The sequence below is a fragment of the Cucurbita pepo genome, chromosome LG18 (assembly GCF_002806865.2).
Source record: "Cucurbita pepo subsp. pepo cultivar mu-cu-16 chromosome LG18, ASM280686v2, whole genome shotgun sequence".
Classification (NCBI taxonomy): domain Eukaryota; kingdom Viridiplantae; phylum Streptophyta; class Magnoliopsida; order Cucurbitales; family Cucurbitaceae; genus Cucurbita; species Cucurbita pepo.
This window is the reverse complement of record NC_036655.1, coordinates 4,141,911-4,164,802: the sequence shown is the minus strand read 5'-3', so window position 1 is coordinate 4,164,802 and position 22,892 is coordinate 4,141,911. Positions and strand designations below refer to the sequence as shown.

The window sequence follows — 22,892 nt, the reverse complement described above, 5'->3', positions numbered from 1 at the left end:
TGACTATTTTCGTCTTTTCAGTTTCATTTGAATGTATGAACGTGAAAAAGAACTTTATACAAAAAAGACGTTTCTTAAAAATGAGCTACCTTCCAACACGTATATCTCAAGAAGTTACACGAAATAAAAAGAACAAATTCATTCAATTTGGCTATAGAGCTCAAAGTTTAAACTCGGGTCTTTTCAACGTTTGACGTTCGGGTCGGGTCTTTTTGAAGAACTCATACAGTGGCAGCTTTGAGGGAGAGGAAATCTGAAATCTTGTTGGTGTAGAAATCTGGTTGTATTGTGTTCTTGGGACTTTGAAGTGTTGACAAGCTTGTAACACCTGTGAAAAAAAGACCCATAATGAATCGAATTGAAGTTACGTGTTCGTTCCGTTCTTATTTCTAAACTTTCTAATGCCGACGTTATAGTTTAATCTCTAAACTTTGCCATTAACGTTTATGAATCGTTTTATTAGAACCTATGTTCGATCGAAAATTCAACACTAAACCTTCTGTATGTAACCTTCAAGGATGAACGTGTCGTATCGAATAGTTTTCGTGGCGCTCAGGGACTAATATAGAAATTTAGAAGAATTTAGGGACTAATATAGAAATTTAGAAGAATTTAGGGACTAAAGGGGTAAATTTATTACCTGATAAAACAAGAAGAGTCTTGCAACCACCATTCTGTCCAAACAGAATATCAGTATCTAATCTATCTCCAACCATGCATATTTGTGACTTCTCAATCCCAAACCTATCATTGGCATCACACCAACATTATTTGTCAAGAACGATAGAACTCGAAGTGGTATCGGTACGTAAGTTAATAGTATAGATGAGGCTTGTTCGAGAGCACCCCTCCCTCCCACGAGACTTTCGATAATCATCCTATACACCTAACTGACTTGGTTCGACCCGAAATGTAACAGACCAAACCCACCGCTAACAGATATTGTCCACTTTTGCCCATTAAGTATCGTCGTCAGTCTCACGATTTTAAAACGTGTCTGGTAGGGAGACGTTTCTCCAACCGATGTGGGATCTCACAATCCGCCCCCCTTCGGGACCCAACATTCTCGCTGGCATTCGTTCCTCTCTCTAATCGATGTAGGATCTCACAATCCATCCCTTTTGGGACCAGCATCCTCGCTGGTACTCGTTCCTCTCTCCAATTGATGTGGGATTTCACAATCCACTTCCCTTCGGGACCCAGCGTCCTCACTGGCACACCGCCTGGTGTCCATTGTAACAACTCAAACTCACCGCTAGCAAATATTATCCGCTTTGACGTTATGTATCGTCATCAGCCTCACGGTTTTAAAACGTAATCTGCTTGGGAGAAATTTCTCCAACCAATGTGGGATCTCACACGAAAATACTTTCTAGCTATGCTTCCACCTAGACTAGACCAAATTACGCTTCTGTTCTTCGTTCCTAGCATGCTTTGCATGTGCATACTCGATACCCGACATGACATCAAATTGAACAACAGTCAACAGCTTTCTCCATAGACCAGAAATTACCATAAGGCATCATGCATAATTTTGAACAGATTAGTATATAAACATTACTTGTTTGCTAAGTAGTCCATCATGAAAGTTGAGGGCTTCCCAACAACCAATGGCTCACGTTGGGTTGATCCGCAAAGAGCACCAACCATTGAACCACCACCTGATTTATGCACACAAGGAAACAAATTGAAACCCAACCAAGTACTAGAAAACAGAGAAACTGGGAGAGAACTGAACCTGCCCACTCCTGTGCATCTGTTAGATGCGTGACAGCATCACGGTTCGTTGCAATGAAGAGGCAGCCCGGGTTTTCCCGTATGCAGAGTGTTCCATACCTGAGATTCCATGGGGTTCGAGGTTCAAACTCTTACTCACACATTTGTTGTATTCAAACACTTCCATATGAGAGATCAAACTTACTGAGACCCAAGTTAATAAATAATGTTTGATGAAGTGCAGGACTTACTGAACTTTGTAGTAGTTGAAGTATCGATCAAATCCGACCACTACGGCTCCCACCTACATGAAAAATAAGAATTTGTGGGGGAGAAATGAGGGCGAATAGGTGATTCACGATTGAATAAAGTTAGCCCGAGTTAGATTAGGGTATGAAACTGATAGGAACGACATTCGGATAGTTAGGAATATCAATAGGGTTAGTAGGGATTTGTTATATATAGAGTGAATGGGAGGAGTGGAAGGTAAAGCATTGGTTTAGTTGGTTTAGGCTCGAGTGATCTCAAGACGGAGGGACGAAACATCTCGAATCACTTAGGGAGTTACTCTAGTTCTTCTATCTTGTTATCTTCCAATCTATTTTAGCTATTTGGTTTATTAAGAAACGAATGAGAAATGTGACGAAAAAGGGTATTCCAAGGGATAACAATATGTAATGTTCAGGTGGGGTAGTGTGAGATCCCACATCGGTTGGAGAGGGGAACGAAACATTCCTTATATGGGTGTAGAAACCTCTCCCTAGTAGACACGTCTTAAAACCTTGAGGGAAAGTCCAAAGAGGACAATATCTATTAGCGGTGGGCTTGGACTGTTATAAATGATATCAGAGCAAGACACCGAACGTCGTGCTAGTGAGGACGTTGAGCCCCTAAGAGGGGTGGATAGTGAGATCCCATATCGGTTGGAGAGGGGAATAAAACTTTCCTTATATGGGTGTGGAAACCTCTCCCTAGTAGACGCGTTTTAAAACTTTGAGGGAAAGCTCAAAAGGAAAAGCTCAAAGAGGACAATATCTGTTAGCAGTGGGCGGTGGGCTTGAGCTATTACAAATGGTATCAAAGCCAACCGGACGGTATCCCAGCGAGGACGTTGGGCCCTCAAGAGGGGTGGATTGTGAGATCCCACATCGATTGGAGAGGGAACGAAACATTCCTTATATGGGTGTGGAAACCTCTCCCTAGTAGACACGTTTTAAAACCTTGAGGGAAAGCCAAAAGAAGACAATATCTGTTAGCGGTAGGCTTGGGCTATTACATACGGTAAGAGTTTAGAGAGTCTCTAAAAGGCCTTCTCAATAGGTTGAAACAAGAAATTTGTATATAAAGCATGAAAGATTAGAAACGTACATCCTTATCATGCTCCATCAGAAAGCCTGGCTTTAGCTCTATCTTCTTCCCACCATCATCCTGTAAGAACATAACATATTTACTCTATAACATCACACCTAACCATCCTGACAAATTATAGTAATCTTTAAGTTTATATGATATAAGAAACATCGTTTATCATGCTAGCCAATCACTGCCAAAGTAGCATCACAGACTTGCAAAATAAGAACAGGTCACATAGAGGTGGCAGGACATACCGGTCCACCGAGGTACCGATATCCAGCGAGTTCAAGCTCTTTCAAGATGCCATCCTCACCAATCACATAAACCTGACATCACAAAGTCACAAGTCCAGGATGAAATAATGTCAAAATGAGCTAAGTTCAATGGTTAAGGCATTTTTATGTTAGTTAAAGGTCATCGTTTCAGATCTCGTAACAGCTCAACTCCACCGCTAGTAGATATCGTCTTCTTTGGGCTTTCCCTTCATGGGCTTCCCCTCAAGGTTTTAGAACGCGTCTGCTAAGGAGAGGTTTCCACACCCTTATTAGGAATGTTTAGTTTCCCTCTTTAACTGATGTGGGATCTCACAAACCATCCCCCTGGGAGCCCGACCTCTTTGGACTTTCCATTCTAGGCTTCCCCTTAAGATCTTAAAATGCGTTCACTAGGGGAGAGGTTTCCACACTCTTATAACGAATGTTTCGTTTCCCTCTTTAACTCATGTGGGATCTCACAAACCATCCCCGCTGGGAGCCCGACCTCTTTGGACTTTCCATTCTAGGCTTCCCCTCAAGATTTAAAACGCGTTCACTAGGGGAGAGGTTTCCACACCCTTATAAGGAATGTTTCGTTTCCCTCAATTAGGATCTCACAAACCATCCCCCTTGGGAGCCCGACCTATTTGGACTTTCCATTCTAGGCTTTCACTCAAGATTTTAAAACGCGTTCACTAGGGGAGAGGTTTCCACACCCTTATAAATGTTTTGTTTCCCTCTCCAACCGATGTATAAAAGATAGCCGAAGCAAGCGAGTACCTTCTTCTCTTTTGGGAAATCGATCGACTTCAAGTATGCAGCGGCAGCAAAAGATGATGCAAAAATTTCTTCCTGAAATATTCGAATTCTCTTAACATTACAATTTCAGACAGAGCTTGAGAGCTTTTAAGTCACTGACCTCAGTGACACTAAGACCAAGTGTCTCAAACTTTTTGCCATACTGCTTCCTCGACTTCGTCGAATTGTTGGTAACGAAAACTAATCGCTTCCCCTGAAATTGTTTAAAAAGAGAGAAAAAAAAAATCGCAAAACAATCCATGAACTGAAGGAAACTACAGATTCTTGCATAGTTTTCACTCATATATCAAATTCTCTATTAATTTGTCCCCATCACCACTGCTCTTAGGCCATAAGTTACCAAAAGTGGGTTAGAAAATGTATATTTATACCTTCGATCGAAGCATATCAAGCGTTTCTGGAACGCCATCTATGAGTTTGTCTCCTTTCCATATAACCCCTGCAGTTAAATCATTGGAAAGGTTAAAAATATTGTCTACAAAATGGAGGAAAAGAAGAACATTAGTTACAGGAATGTTAACTTTCATCAAGTAAAAATTCAAGTGAAGCCATGAGATTCTTGGTTCTTTTCATGATGCGAAAAACAAAATAATTATAATGAAAATGTTGTTTATAGCCTCTCCTCACAAGAACTTACTTCTGTCAAGGATGCCTGCAAAATTAATAGAAATTCATGGATTTGGGAATGGGCTTCCCTATTGCATCTTCTACTCACAATCAGCCTTCTAAACAAGCCAGAACATCCGTGAGTGTCCTTGCCACCTTACCATTTAGTTGCTAAGGAACTTTGTAGAGTACTAAATCCTAAATAGGTAATCTAAAGCTACCATGGCTTGGGTCCATTCCCTCTAAGCTCTTTATTATATATATTGTGAGATTCCGTGTTGGTTGGAGAGGGGAATGAAGTATTCTTTATAAGGGTGTGGAAACCTCTCCCTACCACATGTTTCAAAAATCTTGAAGAGAAGCCCGAAAGGAAAAGCACAAAAAGGACAATATCTACTAGTGGTGGGCTTGGACTAGTACAAATGGTATCAGAGCCAGACATTGGGCAGTGTGCAGGGTGTGGATTGTGAGATCCCACATCGATTGGAGAGAGAAACGAATACTAGCGAGGACGTTGGGCCCTGAAGGGGGTAGATTGTGAGATCCTATATCGGTTGATGGAGAGGCAAACGAAACATTCTTTGTAAGGGTGTGAAAACGTCTACCTAGCATACACGTTTTAAAAACCTTGAAGGGAAACCCGAAAGGGAAAGCCCAAAGAGGACAATATTTCCTAGGAGTGGATTTAGGCTGTTACATATATCGACTCTTATTGACCACAGGGTCAATTCTTGGTGGTATTGACTCCTATTTCTCCAAGCTCAATTGGAATTTGAGCGGAAATTGGATTTCTTATAGGAGTTGAGTCCTACTATAATTAATGCTCATAGACAATATACAAAAGACGAGTTCTAAAATGAATCTCTTACAATCAAAAGCAAACAGGAGCTGAATCAAACTTATAAACTTAATGGCAATCCTTTCAACGATGCAAGAAGATTCTGCTTCAACTCTCCAGCTCTCTAGATTGTTCCTTTGGAATCTTTGGTTGTAAAGAAACCATAGAACTTTTTATAACAAAGAAACCCATATAGAAACAAAAAATAAAGAACCCTGTAACTCTCACATGGTGCAATTTATTCCCTCCGTTTAATAGCTGCTACAGTTTGGTTGAAAGTTGCACCCATTGGAAGAGTTTCTTGTGATCTTCTTCCATGATTTGGGGCTTAGATATCCTCTCCGTCCCTTGAAATTTCATATCATCTCTAAAAATTTACAAAAATCAAACGATCTCGTGGGAGAAATGGGAGAATAACTCACCGTCGCAGTCGAAAATAAATGTCTCAACAGAATCAATGAGTTCATCGGCGTTGTTGAGTGGCTGAGCTGAAGCACGAACAGCGAAGCCCTCCATTCTTGATCTGTTGAACTTCCTCTTACTGCTACTATTCCATCCAAAACTCAGAGACCCAGAACAGGAACAACCGTATAGACTGCGGGAAAGCTGCTTGAAACCGAAGAATCTGAGGATGTTGCGGTTCAAATTGGCGAAGGATTTGGAGGCATTTCTGGAAGAAGCAACAATGAGGGAATGAGAAGCCGCTGTCCCTGCTCTGCTCAGCATCTCTGCTGCCTTTCTTTTCTGCGGGCTTGGACACTGTGTTGGCAGTTTGAGGCCCAAAGGTGCGCGCGGTGGCGTGGGATGAGTGGCGTTCGTTCGTTTGCTTGGGATTGTAAGGCACTGAAAACTCTCTCGCTCTTTTCATTTTGCAAAATCATTGGAGTTGAATCGCTATGGGCCATTTGATCTTCCATGCAATAACAAATTGCTTTTTTTTTTTTCTTTTTTTGGTTATGTAGCTGTTGTATAAAAATCGTGGATTTCTTAAAATAAAATTATAAATTTGTATTAACGGATTTCGATTTTTCACCTACCTCGTTCTCAATATTCACACTATTTTATAAGAATTTCATTTTATATCGTTAAAATCTCGAACACGACCCTAATACAAAGTTGTCAAACTCGACAAATGTCTTAGTATCTTCGTACGTGTTATGAATATATTGACCTCATTCTTATATTCATCATCTTCCTTGTTAGACGAACACGATTCTCCCATAATCATTCCCTAAATTAGCCGATGTGAGACTTTCATCATCCAACACCTCCCCTCGAACAAAGTACATCATCTCTGTGTTATGAATATATTGACCTCATTCTTATATTCATCATCTTCCTTGTTAGACGAACACGACTCTCCCATAATCATTCCCTAAATTAGCCGATGTGAGACTTTGATCATCCAATACCTCCCTTCGAACAAAGTACGTCATCCCTTAATCGCGGCTCAACTCCTTTTCTTTTGGAGTCCTTTGTTCGACATTTGAGGATTTACCAATCTATTAGCACGACTAAGTTTAGGGCATGACTCTGATACCATGTTAGACAAACACGACTCTCCACAATAGTACATATTGTCCACTTTGAGCATAAGCTCTCATGACTTTGCTTTGGGCTTCCCTAAAAAATCTCGTACCAATGGAGAGAGTATTCCTTGATTATAAACTCATGATTATTTCCATAAATTAGCCGATGTGGACTTTCATCATCCAAAGTTCCTTACTTTTAGAAATTGAGGAACATGTTCAAATCCTCAACATGATGGGTGAGAATTTTCAATGTGTAGTCAATGACAAAGTATGAGGATCAATTCATGAACAAGCATACTAATAATCAAGATTAGATTACCCCATTGTCACTAGTTTCTTCGATAAGAGTGTGTGTCAATCTTTACCATATCATCATCGCTCTCTACCGAATCATCCTCCTCCCTCATTTTCTATTTCGATCGTCGCACTTTTGAATTTAGCTTTCATCCTTGTTCATTTTGATCCCTATTTGCAAAACTTTAACCTTACGAGACACTTTTTTATGGTTGAATGAATGTCATGCTAAAAGTTGAACAGAGTTCAAGAGGGCCATTCTCAAAAGTAATGGTAACCCGAATGAAATGGGGACCTAAATGAATCACGCTGACCAAGTTGTATTTAAGGCTATGTATGAATGATCTTCATTATCTAAAGCTTCCCCTCACACAAATGCTTTACAAACTTATAGGTACAGGCTGCAAAAATCTCTTGTAATCAGAAATGCACAATCAAAATAAACTTTTCAATTCGTTTCTTATAAATCTTCCATTGATTGGATTCAGATTTCTCCCAAAACTTTCAGAACTTCATTAATTTTGGAGAAAAATCAAAACCCTACATTACGAACTCCTCAATCCAAAAATTCCCCAAAACAAGAGAGAGAAAAGGTTGATGAACAAACCTGAAGTTAAACCTGCCTGCCAGCAGCATCAGCAACAATGGGTAGGTGAGGGGTTCGACCCAGAATGCAGGAAACCACACTATAAAGAAAGCACAAAACGCTGAAAACAAACAATCCATTATGGCTCCAAGCCATGATATGGAACCCTAATCCGCTTTGACCGGGACTCAGAATCCTCTGTACCAACAACGGCACCACCAGCAGTACGTCCAGAGTCAATGCCTGCATCGAATTGAACCTCGCGTAGCGACTGAAGCTAGGGTTACGGACCACGCCCAAGTAGAAGGCGAAGAAGGCGATGAAGCTCGAGTGCGGGATCGAGCGATAAAGCCCTAGAATCGGGAGCAGCGGCTCGAAGGCGAGGCCGAGAACCGGGTACTGAGCGAAGAGGAAGCGACCGTACTGGAGGGAGTTGAAGAAGGGGAGAGTGTAGGCGACGGCGGAGATGAGGCGGTCGGTGGCCGGAGTAGGGTTGTAGGACATGCGAATGGCGGGAGATTTTGCGGGTTTGGAGGGAAGAAGGGGGAGAGAAAAACAGTGGCGAGATTTGATGGCGGAGTAGTGAGGGATTAGTGCGGCTTTAATGGCGGGTTTGGTGGAGAGATTGAGAAGAGGGATGGAACAGGAAGCCATTGTCTTTGTTCTTGTAGGAGAGGCGTTGAGAGTGAGAGGAGGAAGAAGATGACGCTGAGACTTTTGGGAAAATGTTATATAAATAGGAATAAAAAAATTATTTGAATAAATATTTTTAGATTGAAATATCATTTTATTTTTCCCTTTCCAACATTTTAATTAAATTGAATTTTAGAATTTAGTTGCTATAATCTAAAAGTGCAAAGCTGAGCCCCGAAAGGGATAGCCAGTGCAAACAAGGAGGCTGGGCCCTAAAAGGGGTAGATTGTGAAATTCCACATCAATTGAAAAAATGAACGGAGTGTCAGTGAGGACACTAAGTCCTAAAGTGGGTGGATTGAGGTGGATTGTGAGACCTTATATCAGTTGGAGGGGGGAACAAAACATTGTTTATAAGGGTGTCAAAATCTCTCCCTAGTAGACATGTTTTAAAACCTTGAGGGAAAGCCTAGAAGAAAAAGTCGAAAGAAGACAATATCTACTAGCAGTGGACTTTGATTGTGCGGATTGTAGTGAATTGAGGGAAAGCCGAGAGAGATTTGTTGTTTCTAATCGTGTAGGAGCCAAGTGAAGAAGAATGTGAGATTTCACATTGAGGGAGCTGAGCCCCAAAGGAGATGGACATTGGACGGTGTGCAAACGAGGAGGCTGAGCCCCAAAGGAGAGTGGACTGTGAGATCTCACATCAATTGGAGAAAGAAATGAGTATCAGTGAGAACGCTAGGCTCCAAAGGGAGTGGATTGAGGTAGATTGTGAGACCCCATACTAATTTGGAGAGGGGAACGAGACATTATTTCTAAGGGTGTGAAAATCTCTCCCTAGTAGACATATTTTAAAACCTTGAGGGAAAGCTCAGGAGGAAGAGTCGAAAGAAGACAATATCTGCTGGCAGTGGGCTTGGATTGAGGTGGATTGTGAGATCCCGCATCGGTTGGAGAGGGTGGAAACCTCTCCCTAATTGACACGTTTTAAAATCTTGGAGGGAAACCCAAAAGGAAAAGCCCAAAGAAGATAATATCGGCTAAAGGTAGGCTTAGGCCATTACAAAGAAAGATAACCGAGTGCATTCTAGTATGTAATTTGAGCATTAAATGACCTAAAAATAGCAAGAAGATACTCCTAAAACAAAAGTCCAATACCAATATTGTCTTAACAAACATAGAGCAAGACAATACATAATTTATCGACAATACACCTTGGTATGAATGACAATACATAATTTATAAATATCGATATATTTAATACAATAATGAAGAAGGAAAAACAGCACCTGTAAAAGCACTATAGGAGAGGACCATAGGAGTCCTTTAGAGATTTGAGAACTTCTCTGGAAGCGACCTTCTTTCCAGTCTCCTTATCCAAAGAGATTGCTGTATGTTTGAATATCCTCCCATTGGCTTCAACCTCAACTGTAACGTGCGTTTTTCCATTGACACGAGAAGTAACAGTTTTTTTTAAGTTGTAGTTCTTCTTTTGGCATACCTCATTTAACTCTCTTCTTGGATGCATCTTCACCGTTTCGGGCGATATTAACGGTTCTAAAAGTGGACGTATACTCTCGAACACCTTATCTTTATTGTATCCCGAGTCTACGTATATTGCTCCAGCTAAAGATTCAATGACATCTCCAAAAACCTGTATGAAAATTCAAATGCATCTTCAATGTAATTCTCATGATCTGTATTTTCTTTGTAAGAATATCAAATTCTCCTGCAACAACTCTTTAGCTATCCTTAGGTTCATGGTGAGGTAGAGGTGTATCTATCCACCGGTTTTACTATGAGATTTCAAATCGGTTGGAAAGGGTTACGGAACATTCTTTATAAGAGTGTGGAAACCTCTCCCTAGCAAACGTGTTTTAAAACCGTGAGGCTGACGGTGATACGTAACGGACCAAAATGGACAATATCTACTCATGATGAGGTTGGGCTGTTACAAATGGTATCGTGCCAATGAGGATGCTGGACTCCCAAGGGGGTGGATTGTTAGTTCCCACATTAGTTGGAGAAGGGAACGGAGCATTCCTTATAAGGGTGTGGAAACCTCCCTCTAGCAGATGCATTTTAAAACTGTGAGGCTAACGGTGATATGTAATGGGCCAAAGTGACGGGTCAAAGTGAATAATATCTAGCAGACGCATTCCCTATAAGGGTGTGGAAACCTCTCCCTAACAAACGTGTTTTAAAACCATGAGGCTGACGGTGATACGTAATGGACCAAAATGGACAATATCTACTCATGATGAACTTGGGCAGTTACAAATGGGTATCAGAGCCCTACCCTATGAGGACACTGGGCTCCCAAGGGGGTGGATTGTTAGTTCCCACATCGGTTGGAAAAAGAACGGAGCATTCCTTATAAGGGTGTGGAAACCTCCCTCTAGCATATGCATTTTAAAACTGTGAGGCTAACGGTGATATGTAATGGGCCAAAGTGACGGGTCAAAGTGAATAATATCTAGCAGACGCATTCCCTATAAGGGTGTGGAAACCTCTCCCTAACAAACGTGTTTTAAAACCATGAGGCTGACGGTGATACGTAATGGACCAAAATGGACAATATCTACTCATGATGAACTTGGGCAGTTACAAATGGGTATCAGAACCCTACCCTATGAGGACATTGGGCTCCCAAGGGGGGTGGATTGTTAGTTCCCACATCGGTTGGAAAAGGGAACGGAGCATTCCTTATAAAGGTGTGGAAACCTCCCTCTAGCATATGCATTTTAAAACTGTGAGGCTAACGGTGATATGTAATGGGCCAAAGTGACGGGTCAAAGTGAATAATATCTAGCAGACGCATTCCCTATAAGGGTGTGGAAACCTCTCCCTAACAAACGTGTTTTAAAACCATGAGGCTGACGGTGATACGTAATGGACCAAAATGGACAATATCTACTCATGATGAACTTGGGCAGTTACAAATGGGTATCAGAGCCCTACCCTATGAGGACACTGGGCTCCCAAGGGGGTGGATTGTTAGTTCCCACATCGGTTGGAAAAAGAACGGAGCATTCCTTATAAGGGTGTGGAAACCTCCCTCTAGCATATGCATTTTAAAACTGTGAGGCTAACGGTGATATGTAATGGGCCAAAGTGGTGGGTCAAAGCGAATAATATCTAGTAGACGCATTCTTTATAAGGGTGTGGAAACCTCTCCCTAGCAAATGCATTTTAAAACCATGAGGCTCAGCAATACACAACAGACCAAAGAGGACAATATCTACTAGCGATAAGGTTGGGCTGTTACATTTACATATATCTCGAGTTTTCTTGTCGAATCTTTGTGTTTCTTGTCATTGTGGTTAAAGTCTTTTTACCTTTGGGAATCAAGTCTTTTTACAGCAACCTACTTCAACGTTGTTGGGAGGCTGGGCAGTTCTTTTAGAAGGGATGTAACCGGTTACGTAAGTTCACTTATCGGTTTAGGAGGTCGAGTCGTTCTGTGGGTTAAGCTTCCTTCTATAGAATGGAAGCTGCTGTAATTGTGAAAGGACTTTTGATCATTTAAATAAAATTTCAGTACTGGTTTGCCTCAAGTAGCTTATCTCTCTCCCATATAATTCGATTCATAAACTATTTCTTGTAAAAATATGAACAAGCAGTCATCCAACATTTAACTTTATTTAGTATGTGTAAAAAAAACGACTATAAGAACTGACCTTGGGTAAAGAAGTCTCAGATTCCCATCCGTACGTTGCTTCAGAAGACGACATCTCGAAGTTTCTAAGGGTCGAACTAATATGCTTGTGGAGGTCATGAGACAAATGTAGTATACTTTTATACAGCTGAGCCTTTACTGCAGTTCGTGCATAACAATCGTTGCTCACGGACGCTGACCTCATGTCAGTCAACAATCCCGGTGACATTCCGGGATATTTGTTGTACAAATGCACAGTAACAACGTAATCTAATACCGAGTCTCCAAGAAATTCCAGTCGCTGCATGCAAATGAGTTCATTACTTACATTTAATAGAGGAAAGTAAGCCAGTTTTCTAAGACACGTATTTGATGTCATTATGTTACCTGATAACATCTTGGAATTTCTGGAAGCATATATGAACCATGAGTCATTGCTTCTAACAACAATGAGGGATCATTGAATGTGTAATTCAGCAGGGACTCTAAATGTCTGACATTAATGAGCTTGTGCGCATCGACGCTAAAAGGTCTCTCGTAAGGTACAATATCAAAATACACTTCTATACCGATCCGATTTAGAAACTGAATCGCTGCCCTTTCCCCACCAGTGCTAAGATATGCACCGATTAGCGCCTCAACGACATCAGCTATCCTCTTACCTTTTACCTTTCTTTTTCTCCGAACATAAACTTTTCTTCCATTAGAAAGCACTTCCTCTGTTAATTGGTGAACTTCATGTGTATCACCAGGAATAGCCCACTTTTGAGGATCGAAAGCCTCGTCTCGAATAAAGCCCTGAAACATCGACAAAAGAATACGAGAACTAAAATCAATACACTTCGTACTGTCACAAATAAGTAAAGCAGTTAACTATGGTTCATGATGAAACTACCGAAATTTTGTGTTCACATCCAAGCTTACAGAGAGCAGCATTACAAACTATTCTATCCTTCTTTAGACTAAGAAGGCCCTCATGATCTTTCTGAAAAGCTTTAAAAAGATGTTGACCAGTCGCGTATTTAAGAAACGAATCGCCAAGAGTCTCGAGGGATTCTAGATGAAATTTCTCTTGGCAGCTTTTTGTTGTTATTGCTTCCAAGACCTGTGACAAAGAAATATTGTTGACATAAATAAGCATACTTTATATATTAGTGAAGAACCATAGTTCCATACAGAAAATGCAAAGATACACAACATGGCAATACAGAGAGAGTAAAAATAAAATAAAAAAGCTGCCCAGAACAAAAGGAGCCAACAAGATAACTAAAGGGCTCAATTATTAAAGAGCATGTTTGGGAGTGGTTTAGAAATAGTGCAGCCCAAGTACACTGCTAGCAAATATTGTCATTTTCGGATTTTCCCTCAAGGTTTTTAAAACGCGTCTGCTAGGGAGAGATTTCCACAACCTTATGAAGAATTTTTCGTTTTCCTGTGGGATCTCACAATCCACCCTCCTTTAGGGCCCAACGTCCTTGTTGGCACGCCGTCTCGTGTTCACCCCTGTTCGAGGCTCAACCTCCTCGCTAGCACATCGCCCGGTGTTTGGCTCTAATACCATTTCTAACCGCCCAAGCCCACCACTAGCAGATATTGTCCTCTTTGAGCTTTCCCTTTCGGGCTTTCCCTCAATGTTTTTAAAACACGTCTGCTAGAGAGAGGATTCAACACCCTTATAAAGAATGTTTCGTTCTCCTCTCCCACTGATGTGGGATCTCACATATTAATACATGTTTCGGGGTGATTTTGAACAACACAAGTCATTTTAACTATTTCAAAATCCAAACATGTCTAAGAATAAGAACAAATGGGTAACCAGTAAATACAAAACTCTATTCAGCGACCAGTCCAACCCCAATAGAAATAGGTATTCGATTAGAAAGCATGAGCTAACAGTCTGGGTGACATCAAATGTCACAAGAACATATTGATACCACTACTACGAAATCTCAATACCACTATTATAAATTGTCTCTGCTAATTTATGAGTGTGTAGTACTTCATTAAAAAATAAATAAAAATTACCTTCATGGTTGGAATATCATTTTGCATGCAATGATCCGAATTCAACTTTTTCAAGTTGCTGGCAATGAGCATCGATTCGAGTCGATGCATAATAGAAGGAAGAAATGAATACGAATATAAGGTGTTGATGGATATGGGAGACATTATTATAGAACAAAGTTCAGGAGGTAGTTCAACTAGCGAATTACTTGATACTGCAAAAGGAAAACAGATAATCAATATTGTTCGAGTAGAAGAATATGAAACACGTGAAAATATTATAGACGGTGGGGTTTTTGCAAGTCGAAGAAATAAAAGTTACCTCCCTCCTCGCGTTTTCTACATTTCTTAAGGTGATTATGCACTGTAAATATTTTTTTCCCACGCAGTAATGGTTGTTTCTCATACTCTAAGTCAATGCCATGACTGCAAAGTAAACAAATCAAGATTATCAGTGAAATGAAGCATCAAGAATAGTGCACTCAAAACTTTACAATAAGAACTACAAAAGCTTACAGTTCAAAGTACAAGAATAGAATTGAAATTTTAAAGCTTAGAGATTAAACAGACACAATAATCGAACTGCGAGCACTAACTTAATAATTTAAACGACTTTTAAGAACTTACTGCATTTTATAATACTCCTTGTAAGTCAGCATCGTTTCGTTTTTTCGAAGCTTGAGTAATGAGTTTCCATCGAGTGCACTCAAAACACCCATTATGCAATATACGTGACCGTTGTGAGGAGTATACACCAAAGAATTCTCGAGTCTGCAAATGCAATCAAGTCCGTTTTGGGTTTGAACGTCGTAAGCAAAGCCCTTGAATGAGGAAATACCACGATGTACACAATATTTTATGGATGAATCTAATACAGACAGAACGGTCTCCCAGCTAATCAGTCCTACACCAGTTGAAGGGAGCAGAAGATAATCGACCGTAGGACTATCTCCCAAGCAAATCTCGTCATTTTTACTCAACTCGATATCCCATTTATGCTTCAACAAGACTCTGAAAATTGTAGCTTGGAACCTTCTGCATAAAAGAACCTGCTCTGGGCTAAGCTTAATAATGCCTATATATTTAAAATTAACATCCAAGCTTCCTCTGTCAACGTCCATGTCATGACACATGCTTTGGACTTCGAACTCAAGCTCGGTTCTCATGGCTAGCACGATGTTATGAACTGATATATCATAATTGAAGTTCTGCTTTAATTCAATCAGGTAGCAATGATACACTCCACTAGAATTATTGGGACAACAATGCACAAATTCTGGTGGAACATAAATTGGTTGTTCTTCATCAAGTGGTTTATTCCCTGAAAAATTTGGGTAAAATTCGAGTTCAAATTCGTGAATTATAATGGCCACCACGTGTCTGAAACGAAAGCAGTCATAACCGGGACAAGATTAGAAATAAATACCAACTCCTTGTGCCACAGCTTCTTCAGCAACCATATCAGGGACAAGATTATCTGTCAAAGCACCATACTTATGAAGTTGTTTGCATGCTTCTAAACAGGCACTTTGCTTGGGATATTTAGCGTCATCTTTACTGGAAAAGGTCTGACAAGGAGAGCTCTTAGGAAGTTGCAAGGTGCGAGTTTCTGTATTCCATCGTGGTGTTGGCTTAAAATAACTACAAAATAAGGAAAATTTTCCATTCTAATTTACAAAACAAGAATGCGGTGTCGTTATTCTCAAACAATGAACTACAATATAAAATAACCGACCAATCAGAAGGAAGGCGAGAGCAATAGAAGTATATCAAACCAACACTGGAACTTAAAGTCACAACCGCACCCGTGCTTTCAACACGATAGGATTCCTCATTGTAATCACTTCTAAAAGGTAAGCACGGAAGAGAGGCATGGCGTAGAGATTCGTCTCTCATAATTTCACCACTATCAAGATATCTTTGAAGTCGAGAGAGAGTGGCAGAATCCCCACTGCATAAAGGTAAACCAATGAGAGTATAAGAGAAAAATAGATCATTCTTTAGCAAGTAATTCAACTAAAAATGTTAAAAAAAGCAATTATCCCTCATAGCAAAGATAAAAAGAAAACCACAAGAACAAACACATGTACAAAAGGATTTACTTTACCTCTTTACCATCAAGATGTAATCTGAGTTTTGCATCCTAGCACGTCCTCTAGATTGTATGAAGCTACATACTGTGGATGACGGGTCGAATCTAATTACTAAATTGCAACTTTGGACATCCAAACCCTCTTCTAGAATCGAGGTTGCAACAATGATGTTGACCTGAGAAAATGTTATTCACCAATCAAATTAAGCATTATGCAGCTTTGAGTAGTAGAGGGAGTGAAAGACCAAGAAAAGCATACCTTGCCGCAACGAAATTCTTCCACAATTTCATTTTGTTTCTTCTTTGTCTGGGTTTGCAATCCCGAGTTCCTTCCAGCTATATATTTGGCCTTCCAGCAAGTGTGTTTTGGGAGCAATACGCTCAATAGTGTTTGAAGGGCCACAGCAGTAACGATTCTTTCTACAAATACTAGACATCTTATATCCTCGACAGACCTACAGGATAGTGCCGCCTTAATCAATAATCAAATCTTTCAATAAGAAAACAAAAATGAATACACCGAGGGAACGCCCCTAGAAAGTGGCTTGAACAAAATTGGTTCAGAACATTTAGAACATGATTAGACTCATTGATGAGATAGATCACCAGGGGTGAAGCAAAAGAAGTTGAAAGCAAAATTTCGCATCTAAGATTTATTCATGCCTCAAATTACCTACAAAAATCCTAATGCAGCAGACAAAATTGGCAACGGATCGGAAACAACAATCGAATTCATAAAATTGATAAAAAAGATCACAAGAGACTGACAGTGAATAGGGAAACAACCATGCACAAAACCGGTACCTGTATTCAAGTAGCGATTCAATGAGACAAACAACTTTTGCAGTCATAAGACCTACAGCCATATCAGCCTCAACATTATCACCTATAGGCTGATAGGAATATCCTGCATGTCGAAATTTAGATAATTAAAAAATAAATAAATAAGAGGGGAATGAAAACAATCTAATATACATACCAATTCATCTTACAATGGAACATACGTACCTGATTTAAATGGACTAGCGAGTAGCGTTAAGGCATCAGAAAAGAAACTTTTCACTATTGCCTCACCAAATATATCCAACGTTTCCCATGGAGAAAAATCATCTTCCATCCATGATAAAGACTCAGCAGCCTGTTAGAAGTGCATGTCAGGTAATGCCAGAAATGCTAAGTAACAAACCAAAATAATCGAAACGCCTACCTTCCAGGCTAACCAAAGACCAAGTTCATCTAAGCAATACATCAAAGCCAAGAAAGCTTTTGATATCCGTTTTCTAGTCGGTTCTACCTTGGAAGGATTGAGATCTGGATTCTCCAGAGAGCGTTCATGCTGCAAATAAAAGTACACTGCCATAAGCGCCACAAGTACAACAAGAACTTTTTCCTTTTTCCTTTGTTTGGTTAATTCTCTTGTAAATCCTTTTTCCTTTGTTTGGTTAATTCTTCTCCCTTGAGCAGTTCAGTATATGCCCCGTTGTGGAATGTGAAAATGCACAAGAATGTAAGTTTTTCGTATGGCATGTCCTTGGGAGGCCTTCGACTACGTTCACATATGCAATAAAGGGCAAGAAAGGAAACAAACAAGTGAGAGTTAGTTAGAAATGGTGGGGGAACCGGTGGCTCACTGTAATGGAATGTTGGGGTAGAATGTAGCAAATATACTTTGTCGGAAGGCGTGGATATTTTCATGTTCGATCTTTGGTAGAAAGTTATGGTGAGGAAGGAGAGTTTATCAAATATGTTGTCCTAGTTTTGCACTATTTTAGGGCAATTTCTTCCTCTCAAGACCAGTATACTATAAGGAGATACAATCCTCCACAAACGGCTTAACACCCTGAAAAAAGGTTCAAGAAGAATGCCCAATTTGAGGGGGCCGCTCTGTTGCATCCTCTGCCAAGATATTTTTGCAGATGAAATATTAAATCAATTACACTTTCCATTTAATAGTTCCATAAGACAGCATGATACTGACAACTTCGAATGAAAAGTAGAGATGTTTTCATACATTATAGAGCAACAATGTTAAAGAATCGCATACCACAAATATCATACTAGTTCATAGAATCGACTTTAATGATACAAAAGAAAATTATGGACACGAAATATGCACCTTTAATTTCAAAACCTTCAAACCCTCTGCTAATTGTTCATATAATGCATATGGGATGTCCTGGTGCATATAAAATTTGAACTTCGGAGTTGAAATAGGTACAAACTTGGCCAGCTCGGATTCACCAGAACAAGTATACACCTGCATGATAAAAAGATATGATCAAATTACTGCTCTATAAGAAAATAATTCTCGAAAAAGAAGAGGGGAAGAAGTGAACAATTCACAAGCACTTGAAGAAACGAACTCCTTGAGAAAGGGTACAACGCATTCTAAAATAACAAGAGTATAAAGAGAAATCCCCCAAACTGAAACACAAATGAAACTTTCCTAGCAGAGTCGCGGAGTTGAGTACGAGAAACTAAATATGCCAAAGCCTGAGACACTATAGTCCTATGGAACCTACACAATTAATGCCCCAAAAACGGATACAAGCCTCTGTGAACTGAGGCACATAATACGTAAGAAAATTTAAAGATTAATCTCTAAAGGGTTTTGAAGCATGTCTATCACATTACTAAATCACCAATGAGCAATCAATATTAAAATAGCAAAACTACTTAGTAAACTCATGCAAACTTTAGTACTAACCTTCGAGTTCAATAAGGACTCAAGGTCTTGTATATGTTGCCAACACATTAACTCCGAGTTGCCACCTACCAATGCCCCACCCCGCAAAAAAATCAGAAAAGGGCAAAGCATCTCGTTCAAATTTTCATTATAACAACCTCGGAAGCCGTAACCCCCGAAAAAAACGGAAATAGAATTGGATAATGTACAAGTAAAAAAAAAATATATGAATGAATTTGAAATACCCTTTGACTTTATTGGAGAAGCAGTCATTCCAAATACTCTAGGAAGATTAGATTTATCAAGAGGTAGCTGCTGGTGATAGAACTCCTGAAAAGTGCATATACTTCAAATTAAAAATATGTGCATCAAGGGAAAAAAATGTGTAAAGTAACTAGCTAAAGTTTTTAAGGCTGACACCTTGAAACCCCTCCCGTTGAGAGGCTCAAATTTTTAGCCTTGATGCTTACGCCTTCTTTGAATCATTTGACACTAATTTGTAACATGACCTCTTCTTTGAATCATAAGCGGCTTACTTGTCTTATAGATGAGGCTTGCACCTCTATGAGACCACTAAGGTCTGGGGTATTTATGCCTCATCTTATTCTAAACAATTATGGAAGTTTATGCATGTAATGCCAATACATAATGAGTTGTGGCAAATCAAGTTTCTAGTTTTAACACTAAAGACTAAAAAACATTGATGATACGAATTCAAAGACTTGTTAGAATCGTTAATTAAGAAAGTGATAATTGATAGATGTCAAATTGTTTGTACATCAGGTAACCATTATGTTTAGTAATACCTAATTACTCATTTTTATGATTTTTATTAATGCATTTTCAAAAGTGGAGGCGTAGATGATCAAGATATAAATCAACATTATGCAAAAATTCAAAAAGAAAAAACAAGGTGCTTTAGTTATAATTAATTGTGAAGAGAAGGAATAAGAAAGTGTGCTCTCCTCTAAACTATTAGGATATTGATTTAGGTCGAAACGTTTAGTGCTGGTGTAATTAATGTTGTGTTCTGTTAAGCTAACCATTAATAATCAGTTAAGCTGACTGTAACAGCCCAAGCCCACCGCTAGTAAATATTGTTCTCGTTGGGTTTTCCTTTCTCGACTTCCCCCCAAGGTTTTAAAACGTATATGTTAGGGAGAGGTTACCACACCTTTATAAGGAATACTTCGTTTTCCACTTCAACCAGTGTGGGATCTCACAATCCACCCCTTGGGAGCCAGCGTCTTCGCTGGCACACCGCTCGGTGTTTGGCACTGATATCATTTGTAACAGTCCAATCTCACCGCTAGTAGAGATTGTCTTCTTCGAACTTTCCCTTTCAAGCTTCCTCTCAAGGTTTTTAAAACGCGACTGTTAGGGAGAGGTTTGCACACCCTTAAAAAGAATGTTTCATTATCCTCCCCAACCGATGTGAGATCTCACACTAACACACATATCTATAAGATTGGCATGCTATATAAATATCGATGGCTTGGCATAAAAGACTTGACTTTTAACAAATCAACCTAAAAAAACGCATAAACGCATAACTATTTTATCCAAGTATCCACAAAATTAGACAGCATGATAACAATATGTGCAACTTACCGACATAATACAAGCATAAGGGTGTTTGCCTCTGGCATGATGGCATTCATCTATTATTAAGACCTTTATCATGCTTAGCTGAATGAAGCTATGCCTCAAGCAATTTAGCAAAATTGCAGGAGTCATCACAAGCACCTAAGATGTAGAAAATACATTAGGAAAAAGGGTAGCAGTACCATGCCAAAACTTGACATTGAGTAAGAAAAAAATAAACAATACCCAAATAAGAAGACTCAGTACCTCATGTTTATCTATTTCTTGCTTCCAAACTTCACCATCCCAAAAGTCTACACCCATATCTCCATAATACAAGCCAACGCTCAAGTTGGTATGCATCTTCAGAGCTTCAGCTTGCTACAATTATCAAAAAGAATGGATAAAACTGTGAATGGTGGGAAAATGAAACTCCAAGAAACATCAATCATAAAGTTTGCTTATGGTTCCCTTCAATCCTTAAATTTCCGGAAGCTCTACTTATTTATTGAAAATGAACATAATACTTGTAACAGCCCAAGCGCACCATTAGCAGATATTGTCCTCTCTTTGGGTTTTCCCTTTTAGGCTTCTCCTCAAGGTTTTTAAAACGCGTCTGCTAGGAAGAGGTTTCCACACCTTTATAAAGAATGTTTCGTTCTCCTCCCCAACCGACGTGGGATCTCACAATCCACCCCCCCTTCAGGGCCCAACATCCTCGCTGGCACTCATTCCCTTCTCCAATTGACGTGGGACCCTCCAATCCACCCACTTCGGGACCCAACGTCCTTACTGGCACACCGCCTCGTGTTCACCCCCCTCCTCTCGGCCATTCCATTTGTGATCTAGAGAGAGAGAGAATTGGTACATACTTGAGTGACCAAAACAACTTGTGGAACTAAGAAAACAGCAAAGAAAGGTGAAGGTTTGCGCAGCTGATGAGCAAAGCTTCTCAAAAGCATGATGGCTATCAAAGTCTTGCCAGATCCAGTTTCCAAAAACACTATCGTGTTCTGTTTAAGTGCTTTTTCCAATCCTTCCAACTGATAACTGCAATAATCACCCATCACAAGATACAAGGAACAATCAAACTTCAACAATCCAACATACCAAACAAAGAAACCTTCAAAATCTTCTAATAACATAAAGGTAAAGTTTAAGCATAATGAAGCCAAAAAGAAACCATTGCACAAACCAAACCTTCTAGCAAATGGTATTGGATCAGCCACTAGCTGCTCGCTCTCTAACTCCATATACGACGCCATCCCCTGCTCTTAACTCCACATCTACAAACACATTGTTTATCACTAAGAAGATCCAATGCAGATACCCAAAACAAAAAAAACCAAAAAAATCAATGCACAATGCCGATTAAAACTCAACCCACTGACCCAGAAACAGATACGAACTGAAAAAAAAGGACCCAACGAGAATCAAACAGAACAAAAAAATCAAAGAGAATAAGAACCAAAGAAATTCAAATGGGTATTCAAGTAAAGTTCATACTTAACTAAAGCGAATGAAAGTAAAAAGGTAGTCACTATATCAAAAGTTGAACAAATAACCAATGAGAGAAGGGAACTTACAATCAAAATAAATCAAAAAGGCATCATGAGTTCGTCTTTTTCCCGATTCCTGGACCCACTGGTTGATCAAAGCAGTTCTGCTTCACTGCCTGTCACATTTGAAACCCCTCTGGTTCCATTTCTGTAGTATTAGATTCTTAGTTTTAGTTTAAACCCATTATTGGGAAGGATCAAACTTCCACCAAACCTCATTAATAACTCTCTTGAAATCAACAAAACTGGGTGACCTCACTGTTTTTCTTCCCACCTTTTCTCGCTATTTTATGATATCCCTTTTCACTCGATTTTCTCTTGAAATCAACAAGACTCCGTGACCTCACTGTATTTTCAAAAAAAATTATTACCCTAATTGATTTTAAATAATTAACTATTATATTTTTATTAGATCATATTATTAAAAAAAAATTAAGTGATTAATGTACCTCAAATTTTAGAATTTTGAGTTTATTTTGTAATAAATCTCGATAATTATCTAATAAAAAAATATTTTAATTATAAGTATTCGAACGTAATTTATATTTTAAAATAATTTTTAATAAAAAAAATATTTTAATTATAAGTATTCGAACGCAAATTATATTTTAAAATCAAAGGTATAGTAAATTATATTAAATAAGATAAGTATATAAATATTATGTCATGGTAATA

The 22,892-nt window shown here is 39.3% G+C and overlaps 3 protein-coding genes across 6 annotated transcripts; all 3 read right to left on the bottom strand.

Moving 5' to 3' along the window:
* Positions 1-32: 32 nt before the first annotated feature.
* On the bottom strand, positions 33-6,527 carry LOC111779683 (phosphoglycolate phosphatase 1B, chloroplastic-like). The gene is made up of 11 exons (XM_023659792.1): positions 6,009-6,527; positions 4,514-4,581; positions 4,243-4,335; positions 4,104-4,175; positions 3,324-3,395; positions 3,085-3,144; positions 1,968-2,020; positions 1,739-1,836; positions 1,562-1,661; positions 641-744; positions 33-328 (listed from the first exon to the last, which is right to left on the bottom strand). The coding sequence occupies exons 1-11, from the start codon at positions 6,310-6,312 to the stop codon at positions 222-224; spliced, it is 1,131 nt and encodes a 376-aa protein (XP_023515560.1). The 5' UTR covers positions 6,313-6,527; the 3' UTR covers positions 33-221.
* Positions 6,528-7,824: 1,297 nt separating this feature from the next.
* Positions 7,825-8,712, bottom strand: LOC111780050 (protein TIC 20-II, chloroplastic-like). Its single transcript, XM_023660314.1, has one exon. The coding sequence runs from the start codon at positions 8,650-8,652 to the stop codon at positions 8,026-8,028; it is 627 nt and encodes a 208-aa protein (XP_023516082.1). The 5' UTR covers positions 8,653-8,712; the 3' UTR covers positions 7,825-8,025.
* Positions 8,713-9,764: 1,052 nt separating this feature from the next.
* Positions 9,765-22,485, bottom strand: LOC111780049 (endoribonuclease Dicer homolog 2). Of its 4 annotated transcripts, none has more exons than XM_023660311.1 (22): positions 22,245-22,485; positions 21,859-21,944; positions 21,531-21,708; positions 20,926-21,039; positions 20,686-20,820; positions 19,320-19,404; positions 19,096-19,160; positions 18,505-18,645; positions 17,596-17,724; positions 17,397-17,526; positions 17,193-17,295; positions 16,648-16,843; positions 16,404-16,564; positions 16,032-16,247; positions 15,723-15,937; positions 14,924-15,617; positions 14,619-14,722; positions 14,318-14,511; positions 13,188-13,397; positions 12,680-13,090; positions 12,315-12,593; positions 9,765-10,288 (listed from the first exon to the last, which is right to left on the bottom strand). In XM_023660311.1, the coding sequence occupies exons 2-22, from the start codon at positions 21,921-21,923 to the stop codon at positions 9,935-9,937; spliced, it is 4,179 nt and encodes a 1,392-aa protein (XP_023516079.1). In that variant the 5' UTR covers positions 21,924-21,944; positions 22,245-22,485; the 3' UTR covers positions 9,765-9,934. The 4 variants fall into 4 exon arrangements, with proteins under 4 accessions (XP_023516079.1, XP_023516078.1, XP_023516080.1 ...); XM_023660310.1 differs by lacking the exon at positions 22,245-22,485 and adding an exon at positions 22,050-22,188; XM_023660312.1 differs by lacking the exon at positions 22,245-22,485 and adding an exon at positions 22,165-22,183.
* Positions 22,486-22,892: the final 407 nt, after the last annotated feature.